Source organism: Peromyscus eremicus, chromosome 2 (assembly GCF_949786415.1).
Source record: "Peromyscus eremicus chromosome 2, PerEre_H2_v1, whole genome shotgun sequence".
Taxonomy (NCBI): domain Eukaryota; kingdom Metazoa; phylum Chordata; class Mammalia; order Rodentia; family Cricetidae; genus Peromyscus; species Peromyscus eremicus.
This window is the reverse complement of record NC_081417.1, coordinates 99047944-99062925: the sequence shown is the minus strand read 5'-3', so window position 1 is coordinate 99062925 and position 14982 is coordinate 99047944. Positions and strand designations below refer to the sequence as shown.

Sequence of the window (14982 nt, the reverse complement as noted above, 5' to 3'; positions counted from 1 at the left end):
GTTTTGGTGCTACACAGTTCTGAATTTCTTGTATATTTTGAACATTAATGTCTTATTGTATGCAGGTGTGTAACTTTTTTATCCCATAGCATGGGTTGACTTTTCATTTTGCTGATTGACTTTCCTTACAGAAATTTGTTAAAGATTTATTTATTTTATAATTCAGCATCTGTGTCATCTCAGGGTAACAAGAAAAGTGAGAAGACACAGTCCTCCCTAGAAGTCTAGCTAATAAATACAGGAAATGCTAGAATTTCAGTCAGGATGTTAGAACCTCTAGTGAATGCCAGTTCTAAACAACTATGGCCTATGGCTTCTAAACACATTTAGGTAAAATACCTCATGGGATGCTTTATGATGGATGAATCAGGATTATAATACCTAGACATAATGAAGAATCTGAACACTAAAAGAGAGACACACAGACAGTGTACCTTCTGAAGTGACGTGACAGGAAATACATGGCATCAACACGCAAAATATTTCTTCATAAATACTAATACTCAAAAACAAAATTTTTGAGAAATGGTCTCATGTATCTCTAGCTGGTCTTGAACACAATAAGTAGCCAAAGATGACCTCCAACTGCTAATTCTCCTGTGTCCAACTCCTGGGTCCCTGTGCTACCACACCTGGTTTATATGGTACTAGATAGAGAACTTGAAGTATTTGCTAGGCAAGCAGTCTACCAACTACCAAAATGCATCTGTTCTCATTTCAAATCATTTCAAGTGTTCATCACAGCATAGAGATCGACCCAAGAAGGTTGTAGAAGAAACCATGGTCTCAGGAGTCAGCTGTTAGTTCTATAACAAGAATGTGCAGGGGGTGGAGAGAAGGAAAAATGAGGGTAGATATGATTAAAATACATCGTGTATTTGTATAAAACTGTCAAAGAGTAAATTCTTGGAAAGATTTTATATATGTATATATATATATATATATATATATATATGTATGTATATGTGAGTGTTTAGACGCATGTATGTATGCATGTATGTATGTCCAGGTGTGTGCCTGTGAAGGTCAGAAAAAGGAATCATATCCCCTCTAACTGGATTATAGGCAGCTGTGAGCTGCCATGTAGGTGCTGGGAACTGAACCCGGGTCCTCTTTAAGAGCAGTGAATGCTCTTAACCATTGAGCATCTCTTCAGCCCCTAGGAAGCCTTGTTCTTCGATCAAGTCCCATGTATTTATTTTTACTGTTGTTGCCCATGCGTTCGGTACATTCTCAAACCATAACTAGCTGGACTAAAGTCAAAGAGATTTTCTCATTTTTTCTAAAACTTTTCTTCTCGGGTTTTAAAGTTTAATGTCTGAAACAGTTTTGAGTTGGTTTTGTTTGCAGCATAAGATAAAGGTCCCTTTTATTCTTTATTCTTTTTATGTGTGTGCATTTGTGGGTGCTTAAGCATGTGGAGGTTCAGGATCCATTTGCTTCTGTCTCCTCAGTGCTATGATTACAAGTTGCTGGGTTGCCTTTGCTCAGCCTTGGCGCAGGAGGAGGAGCTTGGTCCTGCCTCAACTTGATGTGCCATGCTTTGTTGATGCCCATGGGAGGCCTGCCCCTTTCTGAATGGAGAGAGAGGAGTGAATGGGGAGAGAGATAGAAGGGAGGGGGGAGGGAAGGGGGGCAAAACTATGGTCTCTATGTAAAATAAATGAAAAAAAATAATTAATAAAAAAAGTATCTATCCCCAAGCCCAGCTGTTTTATGTGGGTGATGAGGATCAAACTTGGGGTCCTCTTGCAAGCATTTTCCCGACTGAGCTCTCAGCTTCAACTTTATTCTCTTGCATGTATGCATTCAAAATAAATATTTAAGCTATGATTCCGGCAACTCAGCATTTAACCACTATGAGAAGATTCAGGATCACATTTAGTTTTCTTCTTCAATTCAAATACATACATCCATATGATAACATATATTGAAGAGTGATAACCTACTTCAGAAAACTGAAGGCGTCTGTGGAACCACGGAAAGGAATGGCTTTTGTAGGAGTTTTAGACTGAATGATCTACTGCACCTCCCTTAATCCTTAAGTTGCATATTCATTGCTGTATTTCCCTCTAACTGCTGTCACTTCAATTGTCATGGAGAATAGGGCAAATCAGGGTCAGTTTATATAAGCGCCATCAATCTGAAGAACTTCATCAGTCTTTATTTCAAGGCATTATGCAAAGAAAACTGACATTAAGAGAGCCTTAACTGACAGCAAATGAAATCAATCAGCAAATCACTAAGCCATAATAAACTCACTCAATTTGCAGATAACCCTTCCCGTTCCAGGTCTTCACCTAGGCAGTCCATCAAACAGGAAGATAAAATGAATAGCAATTCTGGTTGTAGCACTTGAAAGTTCAAGTGCTCACAGACTCCGGTCTCTTAATAATAAGCCACAAAAGGTGTTAGCTAGCAAGGTTACACTTGTGCTTAAAATTGGCTTCAAAGATGAAAAAAGATAGAAAAGATCAAGTTTAGGATTTAGCTTTTACCTTTTTACATTAATGGCAATAATTGCATCATACATCACTTTTTTCTATTAGGGCCACCTACAACTGAAAAGTGTAACATTTAAAAAAAAAATCTGTGCTTTTGTTTTGTCATTTTTCTTTTTTGCTAGGTGCATATCAAATATTTTACACAGAGGCAAATATTGCCACCATTCCACAGAGCTGGAAAGTGAAGTCCAAACCAAAAAAAAAAAATGTAAATAATGTACATAACAGCAACAAAAGGGGTTTAAAGGAAAATACAAAAAGAACAATAATGGCTGAAAAACATCATTTAGATACAAGCGTATGGTGAGTATCCCCCACCCACATCTTGGCAATGACTTTAAACTACGCTGGAACGGAACACTGCAGTTGTTAATCGTTTATTCTTTTGAAGGCACATGTGAACACATCCTCAATCAAAAACTGCCTAGTCAAATCACTAAACTATTCCTCAATGTATGTAGGTCACTGTTCCTGACCCCAGACCTCTCACAGCCCAGTCCAACAAAGCCTCTGCTCATACAGCACTTCCTGATGTGGAAAGCACCTTCACACACACATCGTCTCATCGATCTTCCCACAGTCCTGTGAGCCAAAGCAAGACAGGTTTCCTCACCCTTCCAGAGGTGGGAGTGGAAGCTTGGTGATGCTGATGGAGTTGCCAAGGTGGTGAGGTTAGAGCTAGGACTTCAGTCATGATTGTTCTGCCTCTCCACATGTTCTTTTTAATACCCTGATGCCTTGCTCCTTAGAAAATGGAATGAGCCGGGCGGTGGTGGCGCACGCCTTTAATCCCAGCACTCGGGAGGCAGAGGCAGGCAGATCTTTGTGAGTTCGAGGCCAGCCTGGTCTACAGAGCAAGATCCAGGAAAGGCGCAAAGCTACACAAAGAAACCTTGTCTCAAAAAAAAAAAAAAGAAAGAAAGAAAGAAAGAAAAGAAAATGGAATGACTTTATCCTTTCCAAATGCATCTGTTAAGAAACTACCATCCTAATCAACATGATGATTTAGCACATTTGGTGACAAACAGAAACCTGAATTCTCGAAGCTTCCAACATCTGCAACGTCTGGTTTGTTTGCTTCTGTCTGAGAAGAACATCTTAACGTGGCTGGACACCAAAGCATCTTAGACCTGACCCAGGAACATGCACCAAACATTAAAGAAAACCATTTCAGACGTGCCATATGCTCCTCACAGTCACCCCAAAACGCCCCAGAAGGGGATCCATTTCACAGAAGAAAAAACTAATGTGCTGGAAGAAGGAAGCGCTAAGAGTTCTGGGAAATGGTAACTGTGGAACCGAAGCCCAGCTGCACTGTTGGCACCCAGAGAATGATAATCCATGTTTATTCTTTCCAAATAAGGATAAAGTTATATCCCATGAGAAGGACAGTGTTGTACAAAGGAATGCAAATCCCTGCTACATGCAACCTGTGTTCAGAAGGAAGGCTTGAGTCAGCTCCACAGCAGAGGCACGCAGCCTCTTCAAATTTCCTTTAATACTGACTCTGCTAAGGTTTTACTTTCTCCCAGAGTATGTTTTCCTTAAAAAATGAAATTACAAAATTAGAAAGATTACTTTGTAAGTCGTACCCATTTTAAAGCACTCCTAACAGATTCTACACAGTGTTGGTTCAGGTCACTGGTACCAGACTGTTCCCCCACATGACACAGTTCAGCATGTGCGTGTGGGGCAGTCATGGAACTGTGAAGTCCGCAAAACCGCAGCAGAAGCTTCTGCAAAAGATTCCATTATTTGCCCTCAGGTCTCATTTTTTCCTTTCAAAGGCAAGGAGACATGAAAAGTCCCAGTGGGAGGGAGGGGTCAAACTTCTGACTGGAACAACACATACAGTGAGATGTGAAATATCACATGCATGAAATATTTCTTAACGCACAAACTTAGCAGCTTTCACCAGACAGTTTCTGGTTAGCAGTGTCCAAGACTACATCTCATCAACTGGGTTAAAGAAAAACACCTTCTCATGACAAATCATTTGAAATAAAACACAGAAACTAAGGGAGGAAGGAAAGCATGTTGTCTTGTAAAATGGGCATGCCCAAACAAAAAGATAACCATGTGTTACTGGGTTAAAAGGAATACTTGCAGAATAGTATGTGTGGTCTAGTTACTATTTACATATGGAAATACATTATAAATAAATGATACTTTCTTATGAGCTTGTATTTATGGCTAAAAAGAACAAGAAAGATATATAAAAGTTAGCTCTGGCCATCTGGATGCCAAATTTTAGGTAATCTTAATTTTCTTTTAGACTCACTGGGGGTATGATTTTTTTGTCTTTCATGTACAAAATTCATAATTTTAAAAAAAATCCAGTTTTTAATGTTAGCAAGTTTTATGGCAAGTTACGTTATTTGAGACAAATGTCACTATACACCAAGGTATATGACACTGTCATAATATTACAATATATGTTATAAAACTAATGAACAGAGTAATAACATTTTTAATCAGATATGGTTTTTTTATTTTAAAAAGTAGTGCTTGTTATGTTTAACAAGATTTTCACTCAAAGTGACTCATTTTCATGTTTAAAAAGGTAATAGTTCTCTGAAAATTCATGTATGCAGATGGGATGACATAAGAGGAAAGTATCAAGGAAATGGCAAGAATGAAGAAGTCTCTTGCAGAGCAATTAGACAGTTGCAGCATTGAGAACGCCAAGACAATGCATGGAAAAATGTTCTGTAGGTGATGGCTGGTATTTCTATTCTCAGACAGTATTTATGTCATCCTTCTTCAAATAAAAAGTTAAAATATTTCCTTCAGAACGTTCTTTATGACTTATCAATAGCAATACAAAAATAGCTCAAAGAAATTGATAGACCTGGTAACAAATAGAAATGTAAAAATGATGGCACCCTGGAAGTCATGAGTAGAGCTGAGAACAAACCCTGTGTGAGCAAGGCCTGCTACGACACTATGGTTTAGGCGTGATCAAGGATTACTGCATTCACAGGGAAGGCTGTGCTGTTTAAAAGTCTTTCTAAATAAGTGGTTGCAAATGAAGACTTTCTTATGAATACATATTTATGAAATATACCACATTTCCAGAGGTATAGTTATTATGCATCGAGTCCCTTAGGAGCATGCACAAGTGTGACAAAAACCTCGCCCTGAGTGACCTTGCCAAGCACATGAAAGTCCTTCACCCATGTGTACTGTGAGCCTCTTCTGCTCAGAACTCTGAGGCGGCAGCATCAACACGGCTGAGTTCCCGACTCTAGAAGCTAGCATGCTTGGGGAGCTCTGACCAAAGTTCAGTATTTACAATGTATCTGTCACTCTGCACTAGTCGGAGCGGAGGAGTCCATTTAATCGACAACCGGTACTGAGCGGGGAACTGCTGCTCTTCTCTTTAGAGATGAAGACTAAAATAGACAAGTCATGAAACTTACTTACTTAGCCCTCTTCTGGTATTCTGTTTTCCCACAGTTTCTACACAAGCAAAACTGTATTTTATACAAAAACCCTACTCTCGTTATTTTTCTCTTTGTGATCTTAAAATACAAGCACAAGCCAGTGGACCATGCTTTGCAGAAAGTAAAGGGCAGGATTAAGAGCAGAATGGCCTGGTTACCACCCTATCATTAGGTGTCTAGTCTGCTAATACCTTACGTCACCTCAGTGAACTCCAGCTTAGTTCTTTGTAAAACAGAACCAATTGCTCCTGGGCATGGGGCTAGGTCAGGGAGGAGTAAAATGGGAGCAGTCAGAGTACTGGCCAGTCACAGACTCTGAAGACGCTGTGCTACCCAGAGCAAAGCCACACCGCACGGGAGCTCCTGGAGTGCTTATTGTCCAGCCACTGCTTATCACTGAACCGTAAGGAATACAAATATTTATTGGTTACTTGTCAATATCTGCTAGATATTAACAGCAATTAGAGATTAAAATTACTTTAAAAACATACTTCGGATGATAAGATAAAAATTGGGTATTATCTTTACATAGTGTGAACAGAATGTTTTTTATTACAAAGTCCTCTGCATTCACACTGGCCATTTTAGTTAAAGCTTTGGTCTGGGTGGTTTAATTTTTCTTGGCATTACAGTGAAAGCTTGAAAGGCTATTAATTGGAATGTAAAAGCACAGTTTTTAATTTGCCATAGGCACTTGGACAAGAAGTTTCACGGAGGGCATGACCTCCCTGGAAAATCACCTGGCATAAAAAGTAAACAGGAAGTTAAAGTAGACTGTACTTGAAAAAGTACTTCAGCTTTTGAAGAAACTATGAAGAAAGGATCGTAAATAACCATCCCTTGAAATAGAACAGATAAACACCTTTCAGTAGTGAAATGAGCCTTGTTGTTCCCTCACCCTCAGGGGGTTTCAGGGGGATGGGATGAAGTCACCAGGCCCTGCCTGTGACCTCTAACCACTCTATATTCACTGCTCATTCACTGCTATCACAGGCCTGGAAAACTGGTACAACCCACTTTGTAAAGAGACATTGAGACAAAAAGCTAGCATTTCTACATCAGTACATTAAAAACATACCTGTATTTTCATTTTTTCTAGCACTACTCACAAAAGTAAAGATATGGAATCAACCCAGGGTTCTATAACATATAAATGGATTAACAGTGCAGCACATACACATGTTGGAATATTATTAATCAATATGAAGTAATATCTTGTCAATAATAATATCCACAAATAGAAAGGATTAATGTCCTGGCAACACAGATGAACTTGGAGGACATTACGTTCAGTGAAGTAAGCTGGGCACAGACAACCAAAGCCCCATGTTCTCATCCATGTGTGGAAGTTAAATGAGATGCTTTCAGTGGAGAGAGAAGTTAAGAGGGTGGGTGCCAGAATTTGGCAGCACAGTGTGGTAAATATAGTTTCTAGCAGTTTGTTGTTTCCAAATTACTAGAAGAAAGGATTCTGAATGTTCCCAACACAAACAGTAAGGTCTGAGGTGATGACATGCCCCTAACTATCTTTATTTGATTGTTCTCTACTGCTACATGTTGCATATATGCATGAAAATACTGTACTTCACAATTACTATGTGTCAATTAAAAAGTTTTAAAATAATGAATTCCTAAAACAATGTAGTCAGAGTGAACACATACATTACCCTGTAAAAAGTTGAAAAGTATATTTTTCATTTTATTTGGTTATTGAATGGAAAACTGTATCTGTAAATTTGTCTACAATATACCATAACTATGACCTACACATATATATAATTAATATCTTCTAAATGGAATAGATAAGTTTCCAAGGTTTTACTATCATCTCTTTCACAGGCTGTTTAACTCCTCGGCATCAGACTGAGCACGTCAGCTTCACAGTCAGCTACTTGGAGACTTAAATTTGTTCTACCTCCTACCAGACTTTGATCTCAGGAGAATGACCTACTGGCGTGGTTGTTTTCCAATTTTAAAATGGAGAGATTGCCACTTGTCTGGCAGTCACATTAGAGAACTGAATGGGCTGACAAGGTCTGGTACATGGAAAGTTCACTGAAACGGAAGCTGCCATCCTCCTCACCACATCAGCATCAGCATCATCAATTGTATTGTCTCCCCAACTTTCTAACTACCCATATATTACTAAACTACAATGTGTCCTGTGGACAGCATCAGAAAACTTACCTGAGCATTTAGATATGTGGTAACGTGTACAACCGTTAGAAGAGTTAAAGTATAAATCCCTTACATTTCTTTCTTGCTATTTCTATATATCAGAACCATTGAGAATTAATGCTTTTACCCCCAAAACAGCATTCCTAGAATAAGTTTCCTTTAAATCAATAAGATCTAGTTCAGGGGAAAAGATCTTTATTTGTGAATTTTGACAAGAACTAAGCCTTGTGAGAGTGAATCAAGACAGCCAAATACAGGATTACTTTACACTTACTGAAAAAAAAATCTCAAATCATATTGTATTCAGGTCTATAATAAATTTGCAAATATTGATAATCAAATTTAAAACACACATTTAATCTTGTCCTAAATAATGGTAAAGCCTATAAAAAAAGTAAAAATGTTTTATGTCTAGTTATATAATTATATTTTTAGATAAAGAAACAATGAATATTTTTGTTTGCAGAGGATGACCCAGGCTCTAATAGCAGGTTGTATTACTGTGTAGAGCATGCAAAAGTTAATACAGATTATATGAACTAACATTTGTCCAAAATTAAAATTAAACGTGTAAATGTTAATAGTGAGTTAAAAAAAAAATTTTGCTTTTAAATATATTGGGCAACACAGAGAACTGTTAAGTAAAGACAATCTCCTTTGTAATATCAGGCTTCCTATAATTTACATAATACTGATAAATATTTTCAAATGAAGGCTTTGGACACTAAAGGAAAAACAAAGCATGTGCTGAATTTTATCTTTTCCAACTTACAATGTAACGTGAACTTTAAGGAAAATGATCACAGAAACGCAATCATGCTAGAACAGGCTAGCTACAATATTTGAGAATGAATGATTCTGAAATAAGTTCCTGAATTAAGTTTAAAGCTATCCAAGGTTTCATGCCTTGGTATTTTGAGCTTTAAAATGAAATGGCCCAGTTTGCACACTGTAGTGCAATGCTCAATAAAACTAAATATTAAGAGGACTCTTGAATGCAAAATGCAGCTAGGCTCTAAGTTTTTCTGAAATTAAAATGTGGATATATTTTAGAATTAACATGGAAATTTTTCAGATATCCTGAAAATTTGATGTGAAGTAACTTGTTTTAAAACAACAAAAGCGACAAATAGAGAATAGCTTGAAAAGATAACAGCCTAATGTCTTACCATCTCCCACTGATAGGAAAGTGGTTCTTTTAATATTGCACTTTGACATAAACACATACTTTTCTTTGTGAAATGCTTTTCTGCGTTATTTTAATAGGCTATTTCTGGCTTGAAAGAAACATGTTTTATGCTACATGCTAGAAAACATTTATTTGCATCTCATCTAAATTATTCACAATACTTGGAGGCTTGCATTCTCTTCTAGTTAGTACAATTTAGTTTTCTATACATTTCAGTAGCAAACAATGTTATTTAGACGCTAACCTGGCATGCTACAACCTCTGGCCCACCCTTGAGCCCCTCCATTGCAAAGGTCTCCAGGTGCAGTTTGGGTAGCTGCAGGGTGAAGTCATTCCTACTTGCTGCAGTCCGTGACAGTGAGATCTGATCTCTGACCTAGAGGGAAAAAAACAGCATCAATGGTAATTCCCCTTCAGACACATTAACTGGGATGAACTGGGTCCCCTTGAGCCCACTGAGTGGACTTGCATTGATCGCTGGACCTGAAATCCATGAATAAATTTAGGACTAATTGATTTTTCGTTGCAAATAAATCTCTAATTCAGAGTGCTGGGGGAGAATGTTAAGAAGAAAAAGCATCCTTCTGCTTGAAATGAAGAGGGGAGAGGAGGCGCAGGAGCCTTCTGATCAAGCCGCTTTGAATTATTCTTCCTCCATTCCACTCAGAAAAGAAAGGGGGTGGATAACAAAATCAAAAGCAAGCAGCAATCCCCTATTATCACTTTCTTAAAAGCGTGTTTAACTGATATTAGATCATGTGTGTTGTACACAACAGTTACTAGGTACTGAGTTTTAAAAGGAAAACTTCACTATACAGACTCTAGAATAAGAACAAATACACTCAACACAAAAGGAAACTTAAAAATACACAAGTAAGAGGTTTGTTTAGCCCTCTTATACTTCTAAAATTGTAGAACTTAATTAAACTTATGTCTTAACAATAAATACATAGAAACCGGCTTGGTCACAAAACCTCTAAATAAGATAACGGAAATAAAATCAGCAGCGTTTATGCTGTAGTTTTAAGTATTCCGAAAGGTAAGGACACAAGCACATCCAGATGCAGCTCTAATTCAGAGATACTGAAGGCAGTTGGTATCACACTGCCACCTTCTGGACAAATCAGCATACACACAACAAATACAAAGAGACCCCAAGATTTAGCCTTATGAATCCTACAATCCAGTTTGCATTTAAGATAAAGTTCTCACTTTTAGTCAGTCAGCTGAATAAGACGAGTTTTCACTATACAGACATATTTTCTAACTTTCCGTATACTTGGGTAGGTCTTTAAATGTTTTTTTTTTTTAATTTGCTATCTTATACTTAAATACTATAAAACCACCTTCTATGGTTTGGGAAGATGGCTCAGTGGTTAAACAGCTTATCACAAAAGCATAAGAACTTGAGTTTGGATCCCCAGCATCCATAGAAAAACAAGGTATATGCTAGAGGTAAGGACAGGGGGATCCTGGGGTTCTCTGGCCACCCAGTTCAAACAATCCAGAGCTCCAGGTTCAGTGAGAGGTCCTGTGCCCCAAATTATGGAAAAGCAACAGAGGAAGACATTGATGTCAATCTCTGACTTCCATGCACTTGTACACACATGTGATCATCTGCATATACATGTGCACACACAAACACACAAAGATCTCTCTCTCTCTCTCTTTCACACACACACACACACACACACACACACACACACACACACAAAGTCTAACAGCCATATGGCAAAGTTTTTATGAAGAAGCACACATCAAGAATGGTGTTAAGTATAAAAAATAGACTAACTGCCAAAATGAATACATTTATATATCTTATTTTATTTGAACAATATTGGCTATAACATTGTAGTTCATGCCTGTAATCTCAGTACACAGAGGCTGAGGCAAGAGAATCATAAGTTCCAGGCTAGCCTGGGCTACATATCAAGGTGAAGGTCAGCCTGAACTGTACAGAGATACCCTGATTCAATCAATCAATCAATCAATGAAATAAATAAACTCTCCATTTTTCTATTCTACTTGGGCAACTTGTAAAACTGTTAGAGTTATTTATTACCATATAAATCAGTTAGATGAGAAATATAAACATCTCCCAGATTGCCATATTCTATAGGTTTTTTTCTTAAACCAGAAAACACCCATAAACAGGCAAAAACATTTTTAATTGTCCATGCTAATATATAGATAAAACGAAGAATCCCAAGACAGTCCCAAGATTTTCTATCACTAAGAGAATGTCAGAGGGTATGCTGCAAACATGGCGGGTATGTCTCACAGAAGTGTGGATATTACCTGCTCCCTGGAGTTCTAATTCACAATGTGTCAGGATGGAAAGGCTACCGAACTTACTTAGCATGACAAAATAAACTATATTTTACAAATATAATTGCTTCAGGTTGTACATTTCTTCGGTATGTACACTTTCTCTCTTCCCTTTTTGTCACCAGCGATCACTCAGATAAAAGAAAACATTAATGTGGATTAAGGTACTGAGAATTTATCCACATCAAACCACTAGTGTTTTGCCTTCTACCCTTCTGAACCATAGTCAATAGATCTAAATATTTTACTGCACCCTGGCCAATTCATTGTTTGATGTTTAAAAACTCACCCAGAATCAAAGAAAATTTATTAAATTTAAGCCCCCAAATGAGATACTATTAGCTTTGAAAGTCAAGTTTAACTGCGATATTGATGATTCTCTTTTTTCTGTGACAAAATTCACTAGGGAATTCCTAGATGTCAAAGTACAAAAGCAGATTGCTAATATGGGCAAAGAGGGGGAACCATGAAATGCAGGTGCAACCCACTGCAGAGCAAAAATGGGGTGTCTTTAACCCGGGTGGCATTGGACACCAGCCTGTACCCGTGAAGGCTTGGCTACAATGAGCAGTAAGTCATATCCTACATTCACTAATAAAGCCTATGAGCAGAAGCTGGTGCTCTTGGCATTTATAATGTGGATACTTTCTGTTCCCCAGTTTGGTCTTTAATGACTAGACTCCACTAGTCCTGAGGGCCTACAACCACTGTGCTATCGTGCCTGGCCTAATTTTCATGTGAAATACTTCTAATCAGTTAAAACAATCCTCGGTTGAAAGTTGGCAGTGCCAATGAAAGACAGTAACCTAGGACAAATCATAGATACCACATCACAAGTGGTTCCACTAGAATTCTGAAAGATTTTTCCCCACTTTTAAATTATACTGAAACTTTGAAAGGTGTCTAAAAATGTTCTTCAAATAGCTGTAGGAAAAGTTTTTAGAAAAATCTTGGAAAAGGATCGTGTAGAATTTCTTTTATCTTAATGGATAAAGAGAGTAAAACCATCAAGCTGAGAGGGTATGAATAACTGAACGTGGACAGGCTAAAGAAATGCTGAAAGGAGCTGCCGGGAGGGCAGAAAGGGAGAGAAGACACGGGGGTGTGAAGGAGACTGTTGAGAAAAGTGCAGAGGCCATGTGAACCTCTGGATACCGGGAACTGACTCACAGAACAGCGCGAGAGGACTCTCACCTGCCACAGCACCTGCTCCTGAGCGAACAAAAAGGCTCAGCACCAAGTAACAAGAGACGTTTTCAAAGGAAAGAATGTGGCATTTCCTTAGGAACACTGACCACTGGACACAAAATTCCTCTTTTCCAGAAAGAGAGTCTAAAGCAAATTCCTAACTACTAAAATTTTTTAAAGAAAATTAGAAAAATAAAACTATTTTTTCTAAAATGATTACACTTTTTAAAGTTTCTATTTTAATATAAATGGAGATTTAAAAATCAGTCACATGTCCACAATTTAAATTCTAATTTCAAGCCAGGCAGTGGTGGCACATGCCTTTAATCTCAGCACTTGGGAGGCAGAGGCAGGTAGATCTCTGTGAGTTCAAGGCCAGTCTGGTTTACAGAGAGAGTTCCAGGACAGCCAGGGCTACACAGAGAAACGATGTCTCAAAAAACCAGATAGATAGATGGACAGATGGATGGATGGATGGATGGATGGATGGATGGATGGATAGATGGATGGATGGTGATAGACAGATAGACAGACAGATAGATAGATAGATAGATAGATAGATAGATAGATAGATGATAGATAGATAGACAGAATTCCAAGTCAATCTTGCATTCTGTTTACCTCATTGATTGTGCTGTGATCACAACTATATTCCTTTTCACTCAGTGATAAAAGCATATACGACGTTTTCTACTTCAAACTGCTTAATGATTCATTTTTAATGCTGAGTGAATTTTTATATTTTATATATTCCATAACACTTTTTAAAATGGTGCAATACCTAATATTTTTAAAGATTTGTTTTATTTTATTTTTAATTATATGTATTTTGTGTGTCTGTGCATGTGTGAGTATAGGTACCCATAGAATCCGTAAGAAAGTGTCCCACAAGGACCTCTGCAAGAGCTGTATGAGCTCTCACCTGCTGGACCATCTCTCCAGCCCCAAGTTTCTCAGTATGTTTAAAAAGAATAAAGTAGCTGCATTACTTCTGCTCTGGAATTTTAATTTTTAGTAAGAAAAATTCACTTTCTCTCTTCCTGTTGTTCTTTAAAAAGCAAGTGTTTCCAATAGATAAGTAATAAGGCACAAGAGCTAGAGAGAAAGAAACAGTGTTCTAAAACTCAAGATTGTCATGAAAAACTGTCTATATGTAACTATGTCTTTTAAACTATTGTAATAATTTGCTTCTCTTTGTGAGATTAGAAGCCTCATGAGATTCATCTAATCCATTTCCACTCCTCTGATTAAATGTTAGATGCAAACTGCCAAGGTGTTTTCTAACTTCTTTCACTTCTATCTTGCTATAAAAAAAAGTCATTTCTGCCAGATATTATCAACTATAAGGTTGGTCATTTCTAGAAAATTACTTAACTCATTATTTATCATACACACCTATAAATCCTTCTGGACTCAATAGCTACTATGCTGGCTAGTTTTATGTCAACTTGACTCAAGCTAGAGTCATCTGAGAGGAAGGAACCTCAAATGCAAAAAAAAAAAAAAATGCCTTCATAAAATCTAACTGTAGGCAAGCCTGTGGAATATTTTCCTGATCAATGGTTGATGTGGGAGGACCCAGTCAGTTGTGGGTGGTGCTAGTCCCAAGGCAGGTGCTCCTGGGGTATGTAAGAAAACAAACTGAGCAAGTCAGAAGGAGCAAGCCAGTAAGAAGTGTTCCTCCACGGCCGATGCTTCAGTTCCTACCGTGGCTTTCCTTAATGGACTGTGACCTAGATATATAAGTCAAATAAATTCTTTCCTCCCCAAGTTGCTTTTGTTTATAATGTCTTATCACAGTCATAGAAAGTCAAAACAAAACAGAAAAAAAGATATTATAAATAAGAACTGAAATAGACTTAAGTCCACATATAAGAAGATGTATACAGACACCCTGCCATCCTGAATGCCTGGTAAAAGCAACTAATATTAGGACTTTAAATCACACTTAAAATCTGCCTAAAACTTTACTTATTCCAATATATTATGGCCAACATTGCTTCAAAATAAATCTTTTACTACAGGCATTCCAATACAAATGCTTTATTCTTAGCATCCCACGTCCATGATGCACTCTATCCTCCAGCCTACCTTTATCCTATTCCTTCCTTGAACATCCTTCCACTTCTGCTGATCCACAGTTTTCTCT

General features: G+C 37.7%; 1 protein-coding gene across 4 annotated transcripts in view; it reads right to left on the bottom strand.

Moving 5' to 3' along the window:
• Positions 1 to 14982, bottom strand: part of Ccdc171 (coiled-coil domain containing 171) — a 257585-nt gene that overhangs the window by 15511 nt on the left and 227092 nt on the right. For 3 of the 4 annotated variants that reach the window (XM_059254493.1, XM_059254492.1, XM_059254494.1), the window contains one exon: positions 9562 to 9693. The exons of the other annotated variant lie outside the window; for it this stretch is intronic. In XM_059254493.1, the coding sequence (XP_059110476.1) occupies positions 9562 to 9693 (132 nt within the window). The remainder of the gene's footprint in view (positions 1 to 9561; positions 9694 to 14982) is intronic. 4 annotated transcript variants of the gene reach the window in all.